The sequence below is a fragment of the Ahaetulla prasina genome, chromosome 3 (genome assembly GCF_028640845.1).
Source record: "Ahaetulla prasina isolate Xishuangbanna chromosome 3, ASM2864084v1, whole genome shotgun sequence".
NCBI lineage: Eukaryota > Metazoa > Chordata > Lepidosauria > Squamata > Colubridae > Ahaetulla > Ahaetulla prasina.
Window position 1 is genome coordinate 98107070 of NC_080541.1, and position 12878 is coordinate 98119947.

At 42.2% G+C, this 12878-nt stretch overlaps 1 protein-coding gene across 1 annotated transcript in view; it reads right to left on the minus strand.

Annotated features, from left to right (window-relative positions):
• The window catches only part of TRIO (trio Rho guanine nucleotide exchange factor), a 319986-nt gene that overhangs the window by 141895 nt on the left and 165213 nt on the right, over positions 1 to 12878 (minus strand). The window contains exons 14-15 of the mRNA XM_058178800.1: positions 8669 to 8864; positions 2890 to 3056 (exon numbers count right to left, since the gene is read on the minus strand). Coding sequence (XP_058034783.1) covers positions 2890 to 3056; positions 8669 to 8864 — 363 coding nt within the window. The remainder of the gene's footprint in view (positions 1 to 2889; positions 3057 to 8668; positions 8865 to 12878) is intronic.

The window sequence follows — 12878 nt, forward strand, 5'->3', positions numbered from 1 at the left end:
AGAGAACATCTGGAATTATGTGCAAATGCTAGAGAAATTATCATTTTGCAATAACAGTCACCGTTAAGTCTTTTCATTTTTACCAAATAAATCTAGGATTAGAAAATAAACCATCTTCTTATAATTGATTAGATAAAATGGTATTACATATTTTTTATCAGAACAAAATACCAATTGTAGATATGTGTTTAGAAGAGATTCATTAAAACAAGTAAATTGGCAGACCCCATGGTGAAGACCATCTTCATGCCCTAAAATGTCTTTTCTGTTGACTATACTGAAGATATTAGTAATTCAAAAGAAGATGTAACTGCAACAGCGTTAAACAAATTCACCCTGTTTATCAGATATTGAGCTCAGAGAAAAGTATTAGAATATAAATGTTCAAACATTTGCATTTCTGTACTGTACACTTACTAAAATAGCAACAGCAGTCTCATCACATTCTTAACATTCCTATTTTAGTTCTATTAAGTGTTTTTTTACATATCAGAGTTCAAGGGCAGCCTATCTGGCAGAGAAACTGAATAAACCATGCACTGAATGCCACAGAAAAGTATTAGAATATAAATGTTCAAACATTTGCATTTCTGTACTGTACACTTACTAAAATAGCAACAGCAGTCTCATCACATTCTTAACATTCCTATTTTAGTTCTATTAAGTGTTTTTTTACATATCAGAGTTCAAGGGCAGCCTATCTGGCAGAGAAACTGAATAAACCATGCACTGAATGCCACAGAAAAGTATTAGAATATAAATGTTCAAACATTTGCATTTCTGTACTGTACACTTACTAAAATAGCAACAGCAGTCTCATCACATTCTTAACATTCCTATTATAGTTCTATTAAGTGTTTTTTTACATATCAGAGTTCAAGGGCAGCCTATCTGGCAGAGAAACTGAATAAACCATGCACTGAATGCCAGAGAAAAGTATTAGAATATAAATGTTCAAACATTTGCATTTCTGTACTGTACACTTACTAAAATAGCAACAGCAGTCTCATCACATTCTTAACATTCCTATTTTAGTTCTATTAAGTGTTTTTTTACATATCAGAGTTCAAGGGCAGCCTATCTGGCAGAGAAACTGAATAAACCATGCACTGAATGCCACAGAAAAGTAACACAGCAAACACAATTTATTCTACTATATCTGATTAAGCATCTGCTGATCTATGAAGACTTTTCTAGTGTAGAATGAAAATACTAATGTGTCTTCCTTCTTTGGTTAAAAACGAAAAGACTTATATTTTTTGGAGTAACCTTACTTGCGGCAGTAAATTGCTACTTCCTGAAATTATTACAAATATGAACTAATGAGAAATGAAATTCTAGAATTCTGATCATTGACAATGTAAGACTGACATCAATGTTCTTATTCTTAAACAAAAGTTTATAGGTCTTTACTTACTAATCCATTTATATATATTTTATTGAAAGAAAAAAAACTTTCATCCCCAATGGTTGTTATTATGCTTTCCTTACTTTATAATTTAACAATATGATAACCTTTAACATATCTAGGAAGATAGAAACTTAATTCCCATAATTATAAATTATTGATGGTTCATTAGTTTAACCACTATCTGTAGCTAAGGGTTTGCTTCAGTTTAAGTATCTAAAGTCATGCTGCCACATGTCAGAATCCTGGAACAAGACTTACAAGAAGCTTCTTGGATGACAAGTGAAATGTCTTCAAAGAAAAACAAGACAGTCCGGTCGCCTCCTGAAAAAGCACTTTTGGAACAACTATGACTTGGATGACTGAAAATCTCCACACACATTTAACTATGCACTTTGGAATGAACACCCTTCAAATAGCGCAGGAGTATGAACTAATTTCCAGAAAATTTCCAGACTACAGGAACTATTTGTGCTTCAGTTTGAGATGCAGACAACACAAACTCATCCCCAACAGCCTACACCTGTCATCAACAGCGAAGGGACATAGGGCAGAAAAACATCCTGCAGCCAAGAAGGCTCCACGCACATTTGCACTACTCAGGTGACCCTGAGGACACAGATAAACCTCCCAGTGGCCTCAACGACTCTCTCAAAAGAATGCAAATGACCAGCTGTCTGCAAGGAATATAAATCCTTCCATTCTCCACCATCCAGTCAGAGCTGAAGAAGCTTTTTGGATGAGGAGCAAAACGTCTTCAAAGAAAAACAAGAAAGTCTAATTGCCTCTTGAGAAAGCACCTTTGGGATAACCATGACCTGGATGACTCAGAATCTCCAGAGACATTAAGACTAACAAATGATTAACTACCCCGCCCCCCCAGATTTAGCTTTTAAGCCAAGCAAAAAGTGAAAAGCCATATCTCCTTTGCCTTTCCATCTCTCTGTAGAAACATAAGTGGAGGGAGATTTGGCTTGCTTTTGCAGTCTTTTCCTGGTGACTGCAACTCTACTTGAAAAGTCATATAGATATCCTTTTTTCTCTTTTTGTCTTCCTTGGAGCATTTCACTTATCCATAGGTAATGTTCAGTTGTATTGATGTTATGTGCCAATCCACTCAATTAACAATATGGCTTTATGATAAAAACGGATATTGAACCGTGGCAGATTCGTATCACTGACTAGATACAACAATGGAGCTTCACTGCATTTCTCCTTTTGCATCGTACCATTTATCCTTCACAGGTACATGTGATTTGTTTCTTCAAAAAGCTGGGATTTGGAAATTGGGAACAAAGAGAAATTGGCTGACCGTTCTAGGTAATTTCGGTGTGGAATTCAAATGAACTGCTAGACGTGTCTGTCAATTCTGCTAACAGATTAATATAATTGCATAAAAAAATGATTTGGGTGACTGCAAGTTTGTTTTATGCCAACGGATGGACATGGAATAGAGACATTAAGAATTACTGTTCTTATACCTGCTTGACTTCAGCCTGAAGATGGCGTAGCTGCACACATTGTTCCAAATGTTTCCGATGTTGTTCTGCTGCCAGGTCTAGCTCCTGCTGTTTCTCATGGAGGAATTCCAACAAGTCTTGCACCCGAGTTGCCATATCCACATCTCTGTCACAGAGCAGTTCAACACCTATAACCACACCCATAAGTTATACCTTCCCATGTGGTATACGTCACTAAAACGCACATACATGACCTATCAAAGGATACATAGCCAATTTTAATTTTGCAATTGTAAAAGCCTTTTAATTGCATGCATATAAACTTCTCAACCAGTCCACCCATTATCTATGTGTAGATGGGCCTACCAATGAGTGTTAAAGCAGTCATCCTCAACAATTAATGTTAATTTACTACTCCAATAATTCACAGCCTTTGTCATGCTAGATGGAAATTATGGGTAAGTTACATTCCAATTCATTTGGAGAGCACTGGACTAGGTGAGTTTGATAAGGGCAGGTAACAGTAACAGAACTGGAAGGTACCTTGGAGGTCATCTAGTCCAATCCCTGCTCACGTAGGAGACCTATACTAGGGATTATACCGCACCATCTCCCGTAGGACTCAGGGCGGTTCACAGGCATATTAAAAACAATATAATAAATAAGCATTAAAACCCAGTTAAAACTAAATATTATCCTGGCCTGATCACTAAAACAATAAAAACCAGTAAAACCCCCATTAAAATTTAACTAAAACATTTTATTCTTAGGCTAGTCCCGCACGCTGGAATAATAAAGTCTTCAGTTCCCGTCTGAAGGTCCGGAGGTCGGGGAGTTGTCGTAATCCCGGAGGAAGCTCGTTCCACAGGGCTGGTGCCGCCACAGAGAAGGCCCTCCCCCTGGGGGTCGCCAACCTGCATTGTTTGGTCGACGGCACCCTGAGGAGGCCCACTCTGTGGGAGCGCACAGGTCGTTGGGAGGCAATCGGCGGCAGAAGGCGGTCTCGAAGGTATCCCGGTCCTAAGCCATGGAGCGCTTTAAAGATGGTAACCAAAACCTTGAATTGCACCCGGAAGACTACCGGTAGCCAGTGTAGGCCGCGCAGGATAGGTGTTATATGGGAGCAACGCGGTGCTCCCTCTATCACCCGCGCGGCCGCGTTCTGGACTAACTGGAGCCTCCGGGTGCTCTTCAAGGGGAGCCCCATGTAGAGAGCATTGCAATAGTCCAGGCGGGAAGTGACGAGGGCGTGAGTGACCGTGCGTAAGGCGTCCCGGTCAAGGAAGGGGCGCAACTGGCGGATCAGGTGGACCTGATAAAATGCTCCCCTGGTGACGGCTGTCAAATGTTCCTCTAAGGACAGCCGATCGTCCAGGAGAACACCTAAGTTGCGCACTCCCTCCGTGGGGGTCAGTACTTCCTCCCCCACAGTCAGCGATGGTGTAAGCTGACTGTACCGGCACCCACAGCCACTCTGTCTTGGAAGGGTTGAGTCGGAGCCTGTTCCTCCCCATCCAGACCCGCACGGCCTCAAGACACCGGCCCATCACCTCAACGGCTTCATTGGGGTGGTTCGGGGTGGAAATGTACAGCTGAGTATCATCAGTGTACAGATGATAATCCACCCCGAAACCACGGATAACTTCACCCAGCGGCTTCATATAGATGTTGAACAGGAGAGGCGAGAGAACAGACCCCTGAGGCACCCCACAAGTGAGGCGCCTAGGGGTCAACCTCTGCCCCCCTGCCAACACCGTCTGCGAACGGTCAGAGAGATAGGAGGAGAACCACCAATAAACGGTGCCTCCCACCCCCACCGTCGCAGCAGGATACCATGGTCGATGGTATCAAAAGCCGCCAAGAGATCTAATAGAACCAGGACAGAGGAACAACCCCTGTCCCGGGCTCTCCAGAGGTCATCCACCAACGCGACCAAAGCCGTCTCGGTGCTGTAACCGGGTCTGAAACCGGACTGGAACGGGTCCAGATAGACATTTTCCTCCAGGTGTTGAGGAAGCTGATTTGCCACCACGCTCTCAACAACCTTCGCTAAGAAGTGAAGGTTGGAGACTGGACGATAGTTCGCTAAAACAGCCGGGTCCAGGGAGGGCTTCTTGAGGAGGGGCCTCACCACCGCCTCTTTCAAAGTGGCGGGGAAGACACCCTCCAACAAGGAAGCGTTGGTAACTTCCTGGAGCCAGCCTCGTGTAACCTCCCGAGTGGCCAGCACCATCCAGGAGGGACACGGGTCCAATAAACATGTGGTGGAGTTCAACCTACCCAACAACCTGTCCATGTCCTCAGGAGTCACAGGATCGAACTCAGCCCAGATAACATTCTCAAGACTTGTCTCCGCCATCCCACCTGAATCTATCCAATCAGTGTCCAAGCCGTCCCGAATCTGAGCGATTTTATCAGACAGATACTGAACAAAATCCTCAGCGCGTCCCTGTAAGGGGTCCTCCCGAGCCTCCTGTGTGAGCAGGGAGCGGGTCACCCTAAACAGGGTGGCTGGGCGATTATCTGCCGATGCGATGAGTGCGGAGAAATAGTTATGTTTCGCCGCCCTGATCACCACTAGGTAGGTCTGAATATATGACCTTACTAGTGTTTGGTCAGGTTCGGAGCGGCTGGACCTCCAGGCGCTCTCTAGGCTTCTTTTCCGGCGCTTCATCTCTCTCAGCTCCTTGTTATACCAAGGAGCTGGTCGAGTTCGTCGCCGGGTCAAAAGCCGCAAAGGCACGACGCGGTCTAAGGCGCCAGCGGCCGCCTCATCCCAGGCGGCCACCAGCTCCTCAGCCGAGCTGTGGGCTAACTCCCTCGGAAATGGCCCAAGCTCCATCAGAAACCTCTCAGGGTCCATCAGGCGCCTGGGACGGAACCATTGAACCGGTTCCGTCTCCCTGCGGTGAGGTGTAGCGGTCCGAAAGTCTAGCTGAAGGAGTAAATGATCTGACCATGACAAGGGTTGAGATATTAATTCCCCTAACTCCAGATCATTTAGCCACTGTCCCGAGACGAAAATCAAGTCCAGTATGTTACCCCCGACGTGGGTGGGGACCGCAACTACTTGGGTCAGGTCCAAGGCCGTCATGGAAGCCATGAACTCCCGAGCTACCATTGACGAATCGCCCGCTGACGGCAAGTTGAAATCCCCCATGACCATAAGTCTGGGGGTCTCAACCGCCGTCCCGGCTATCATCTCCAGCAGCTCGGGCAGGGCTGCCGTCACATAGCAAGGAGCCAGGTACGTGATCAGCAAGCCCACCTGCACCCCCTGGCCCCACCTCACGAAGAGGGTTTCACAACCGGCTATCTGTGGGACAGCGACCTCCCTCGGATCCAGACTCTCGTTAATAACAACCGCTACCCCCCCCCTACCCTGGGCCCTCGGCTGATGAAACGCACGGAAACCCGGCGGGCACATCTCAGTGAGGGGAACCCCCACTCTGTGCCCAGCCAGGTCTCCGTAATGCCCATTAGGTCCGCTCCCCCCTCTTGAATAAGATCGAATATGAGGGGGGCCTTATTCATGACGGACCTGGCATTGCACAACATCAATCGAAGGTCCAGGTTCCGGGGGATATAACCACTCGGGACCCAAGTGAAGCCTAAGGGCCCGGAGTGCGGTATCGCTTTCAAACAGCGAGAACGCACTCCCCGAACATGATACGAGCCCCTGCTTCCGCCATACCTGCCCCTCCCTAGTACCGTGCAGATGGAAGTGCCCATACATGGTCAAGCCTTAACCTCCTCCAAGACCTCCGATTTACAAACCTCCAGATCGTGAACTATAGAAGGGACTAGCCTAATCCCCTGTGGGCATGCCACCCCACCCACCCATAAGGTGTCTGCATATCCCTTTGGGATGAGGTGGTAAAGAGAAGGATTTTTTAAAACAAAAAACAGACGCATCAGAGCTCCAAAAACAATTCTGTTCCTTTTAATAGCAGCAAAATCATGTTGTGCTTGTTGCTGTCAAAATTAGAAAGGGTTGAGAGAGGAAGCTGAATCTAAGTTTATCTTTAAGGTGTCATACCTTTTAAACATGGCAAATTCCCATGTACCACAACTGTCTTATGTCTAAGGATATTTTTACCTATGTAGTAGAGCTGTATCACTATTATCCTTTTCATTTTTTTCTACTACCTTCTCCTATTGGTATCTTATGATTATATTACTTTGTTGTTTGTAGGTACACTGAGAGTTTATGCACCAGAGACAAATTCTTTGAGTGTCCAATTACACTTGGCCAATATTCTATTCTGTTCCGTTCTGTTCCTATTCCAAATTAAAATAGTTCATGAACTACAATGCAAAATTGATTATGGTGTTGATTTTCAAAAATCAAACCCAACTTAACACACACACCCCAGTTAAGAATAGTTTACACATTATAGTTGCTCATAAGAGGTGTACAATGCAAGTCTTAATTTGATTGCATTTTATCAAAACCCATTTTTTCCTCTTGATTTGTGACTTGGCTATACTTTACATTACAATCCAATAATACCACAAACTTTTGTTCTGCAGTTTTCAGTCACTATGTAACTGACATTCCATTACAAACAGTGTCGTATAAAGCAAACTTTAGTATTGTAAAAACCTAAATATTTATTCATATTATTAATAGTGTTTTTGATGTGGAGGCTATGGGTGCCATAACCTATATCAGTGATGAAAGTGGTGGTGAACCTATGGCATGTGTGCCATTTCTGTAGGCACGCAAGTCATCACCCTAGGTCAGCTCTACCGCACATGCACATGCGCGCCTCCCTCTGGCCAGCTAATTTTTGGGTCTCTGCCGCACATGCGGAAATGCACACACATGCCCGTGCCGCCCTTCCCCACCCAGGAGTCTCCACGTGACCCATTTGGATGTCAGGTAAGTACAGGGCTTGTGCAGAGGCTCTGGGAAGGCAAAAAATGGGCCTATCGTAAGTCCAGAAATGGGCTGTTTCTGGCCTCTGGAGGCTTCAGGGAGGCCTGCTAGGCCCAAAATCGGGTGCGGGGGTCGCATGCGCAGGCGTGGGAGGGCAGCATGGGGGGATTGCATGCACATGCACAGGGGGTGGGGCATACGTGGGGGACATTACATTATGGGTGTGGACACGCACAAGCGTGCTATCACACACACACTTTTGGCACCCAAGGGAAAAAAGATTAGCCATCACTGACTTATATGATGGGAATAGGGTATGGTTCATATCCAGGTCTTTATAATTTCTCACACGAATTTGCGAATTTGCTTATCCTTACACATATTACTGTATATTTTCAACACACTTTCATTAGATATTTATTCCCACTTATCTTTCCATACCGAGAAACATAAGGATTTGCTACTTTGCATTGTATATGCCAACACAAACCCAATGTAATATACAGTGATATGAGTATGAGCACTGGATACTCTTCTGTAATCCTCAGCCTCAGAGTTATCTATCACATCTTCCCAAATGGGTGTACTATTCATTGTATTTTGCAGAATCTCAAGCAGATCTGGCAAGGCAGAGTTAACTTTTTTGTTATTTATTTAAGATAACATGGATGAAACTGAAACCGAAAAATGATTATATAGCTGCTTATTTTAAAACTGGAATGTTTATTAATTTTCAGTAAAACATATTTTATACCAACCTTAATAAAATACCTTTTCCCTTCCAAAAGCAAAATACCTGACACATTCTATTTCTTTCAGGAGTACAATAAGATTAAAAATCAATGATTCTCGTGAAGTCAGCCTAGGTAATCTCAATAAATCCATTAACCTGGCTGAAGTGGGGCAAACCCATCTTACCAGAAGCCTGAACTTCATTGACATACTGTAGAAGATCTTGTCCTTGGTGGATGACATCGAAAGTCAGGTTATTCATGGTTAGTGCTTTGTCTGCATGGTGCTGAAGTCTTTGTTCAGCTATTGTAAGATCCTCGGTGTCAAAATCATTCATTTGTTGAGATAGTTCATCATTCCAAGATTCTAAGTCTGAAATGATCTAAGGAGAAAAAAATAACACTCATAAATTAGCAACAATAAGGTCTGAGATTTCAAAAGGAAGAGAAGAGTCTTAGAAAATACTGAATATTTGGTAAAATATATCTGGACTCTCCAAAAAAAAGCTTTATCTTCATATACCATGATGACTAAGCAAGAAATAACAAGAAACCAGTAGGTGTCATTGTTCTCTGTCATAGAGTTTGCATTTCCATGTTGTGCAGATGTCTTGGAAGATAATGGAAACTGTAGTCTGGGAGACCATTATTACACACAAGGCTCAGTAACAAAAATTTTCTAGTAGAATTTTATGTATATTTTGTTTCATGAGGATTCAGTTATTGTGAATTGAGCTAATGGCTCATTGAGAAGCTTTGAGATCTTTTTTATATATAGCATAATGCTTAGGGACAAGAAGAACTCAAAAATTTCAAGGTATGAATCCAAAATAAACCACAAGCAGATTGTTGTTACTAAAAATAAAATAATGTTTCTTTAAAATTGGTATTTAGGAGGAAACGGACAATTCAAAGCATCTCATACTTAAGTTTTCTTGGGACCAAATTGTTATAAATATTGGTATATTATAGCTTTAAAAAGCAGACAAACATTAAGAACCTAACAAGACAGAAGTACAGTAGCCATCATAATTACATTTATATCAGCATAGAATGAAACAATTTACGTTACTTTAACCATAATGAAATTTGTTTTTGGCTCAGCATGTTATGCAAAAATAATTTTGAATCTTTCAAACCATGATTTTGTGACTTACTCAATAAATCATGGCTAAAATAATTATGCTTTGCATGAAGTTGGGGTCCAGATGCTGTATTTTATGTTTAATTTATAAATAAATGTTAGTAATTTGAAAGCAAAGCAGGTGAATAAATAATGGCTAATATTAGAAGTGAAAAGGGTTACTTCTGCAAGCTGTAGAATAACAATTAAGCAATAGTTATTTCTAGATATAAAAATGTATGTAAACCCTTTTTCTCAAGCAATCCTTTTACACAAATGAAGGCAAATCTTTTTACAAGAAAATTTTGAAAGAACAGGAAGGAGGCATGAAAATTACACCAGAATTAAGGGTTTAATCATTAATGTCACACTCAAGGCGAGAAACTTTTGATGGGGACATGGCAAAATAGATGTCCTTGAAGTGGAAGTGGGACAGCAAAGCTGGCTGAGGAATTCTGGGGGTTGAAGTCCACAAGTCTTAAAATTGCCAAGGTGGGAGACTCCTGTTCTAGCAGACACTGGTGACTGGAGGAAAGGTCCTGGCCAGCTAATTCTCTCGAGAGAAGGAAGAGATTGTGAGATCACCTACATGTACTCTGAACAGCTGCTCCTTGAGTAGCAGAACCAAAGTTTTTACAATCAGTTGGGGAGTTGAATGATTTCCACTAAGCTCACAGTCCTAAAGTGGACTATATGGACATAAAGCTCAACTGAGACTCATTTCTTAATCACTTTTGGATTATTTCAAAGGTGGTGTTTTTTTTTCTTCAAAAGGCAACTGGACTGTTTTTCCCTTGAGGAAGAAGAAGAAAACCTTTCACTTCAATCCAAGAAGTTCCATCAGTTCTGTTAGTGGGGAAGGGAAGGATTAATAGCGACAGTTGAGACTGGATGGTGGAGGAATGGAAGGATAGGTTCTGATAGGATTGGGGTGGTAGTGGAAGGAATTGTATTTCTTTGTAGTCATCTGGTCATTAGCACTCTCTGAGAGCTGTTGAGGCCATTTGTGGGGGTTGTCTGTGCCCTCAGGGTCACCTGAATCAGGGTGCAATTGGCTGTGGAACCTTCCTAGAACTGCTACAAGGCCTGCCGTTGTAAACTGGAGATAGCTAGTATCTTATTCCTACCCCTCTGTTGAGGGAGGGCTGCTCAATGGACTCTTTTACCCCTCTTTCAAACCAATGATCCTCTCTATCCAAAATGGGGACTTTTGTAGACAGTAAGATGTAAAAGGTACATTTTTGTAAAATGCAGAGAAGTTAAAATACATGTTGTGATCTTTGATAACTCTTAACAGACCTAAGATGACTACCGAATGATGTGCTCTTAAAATTTTGTTTATACTGTAGATAAGACATGAGATATGGGAAGAAGATACTTTATTTCTGTATTTTAGGAGAAGGTGATATGTTATTAAAAGTTGTATATACTTGTTCTGATGAAGGGGACATTTACTTCTTTATATATTTTTCTTTTTCTTTACTGTATACCGTATTTTTCGGAGTATAAAACGCACCTCTTTCCCCCAAAAAAGAGGGTGAAAATCTGGGTGGGTCTTATGCTCTGAATGTAGCCCTGCCCAGCTTCTCAAACGGAGGTTTCAGAAGCTGAAAAAACCATCAGAAACGGAGCTTAGGAAAAAAAGCCCCAAATGGAGCTTAGAAAAAAAGCTCCCAAACAGAGCTTCGGAGGCTTTTTTTCTGAAACTGTGTTTCAGAGGCTTTCAGAGGCATAAAAAAGTTTTTTTCTGAAAGAGTTTCAGAGGCAGAAAAGAAAGCAAAAAAAAAAAAAAAAGCAAGGCACAGAGCTCACAACCAAGGAACCTGATGCTAAAATTCACCTCTGGGAACAACTAATTGGGGGTATTCCAGGAGACCAATCCACCTGCCAATCAGCTTTTTTCTTATTTTCCTCCCCAAAAACTAAGGTGTGTCTTATACTCCGGTGCATTTTATACTCCGAAAAATACGGTACTTACTTTTCAACATTTAATACAATTATTGGAAAACAATCATGTTCTAGGCCTGCTGCATGACAACTTGCTATTGGAGGAAGGAGGATAGACCTAGTTATATAAGTGATGAATTTTTCAAAGGAATTTTATGGAAATTTTATTCCAAGAGACTCAGCATTATTTACCTTAGCCAAATGAAACAGGCAAAATTGGGGCGGGGGGACTGTTTACATTATTACCTGAAGGCACCTTGATTTATTGCCTTTGGGGGATTTAATGAAGAAAAATGAGGAAAACTAACAGCATCCAAATTTCTTCTTGAGGAGAAATGCCTGTTTTCACACCGGCCCAAACCCTTAGTGAGAAAAAGGAAATATTAAATACAGTGCAATATGGACTGCAAACTCACATCAATGGCATCTCTCTCAAAGATCCGCAACTGCAAAAAGAGCTCCAGCTTTATTTTGCGCTCCTGGAAGAGCTCCTCCATCTGGGATTGGGCCTCGTCCAGCTGCTGAAGGACTGTCTCAATGTGATTGATGGAGCTGTTATGAGGCGTCTTGTTGCTTGAGATGGCTGAATCCCTATACAACACAGAGAACAGCTATGTAAAAACAGAATTTGAAATATAAGCATGGGCATAAAGCTCAACTGAGACTCATTTCTTAATCACTTTTGGATTATTTCAAAGGTGTTTTTTTTTCTTCAAAAGGCAACTGGACTGTTTTTCCCTTGAGGAAGAAGAAGAAAACCTTTCGCTTCAATCCAAGAAGTTCCATCAGTTCTGTTAGTGGGGGAGGGAAGGATTAATAGCGACAGTTGAGACTGGATGGTGGAGGAATGGAAGGATAGGTTCTGATAGGATTGGGGTGGTGGTGGAAGGAATTGTATTTCTTTGTAGTCATCTGGTCATTAGCACTCTCTGTTGAGGCCATTTGTGGGGGTTGTCTGTGCCCTCAGGGTCACCTGAATCAGGGTGCAATTGGCTGTGGAACCTTCCTAGAACTGCTACAAGGCCTGCCGTTGTAAACTGGAGATAGCTAGTATCTTATTCCTACCCCTCTGTTGAGGGAGGGCTGCTCAATGGACTCTTTTACCCCTCTTTCAAACCAATGATCCTCTCTATCCAAAATGGGGACTTTTGTAGACAGTAAAATGTAAAAGGTACATTTTTGTAAAATGCAGAGAAGTTAAAATACATGTTGTGATCTTTGATAACTCTTAACAGACCTAAGATGACTACCGAATGATGTGCTCTTAAAATTTTGTTTATACTGTAGATAAGACATGAGATATGGGAAGAAGATACTTTATTTCTGT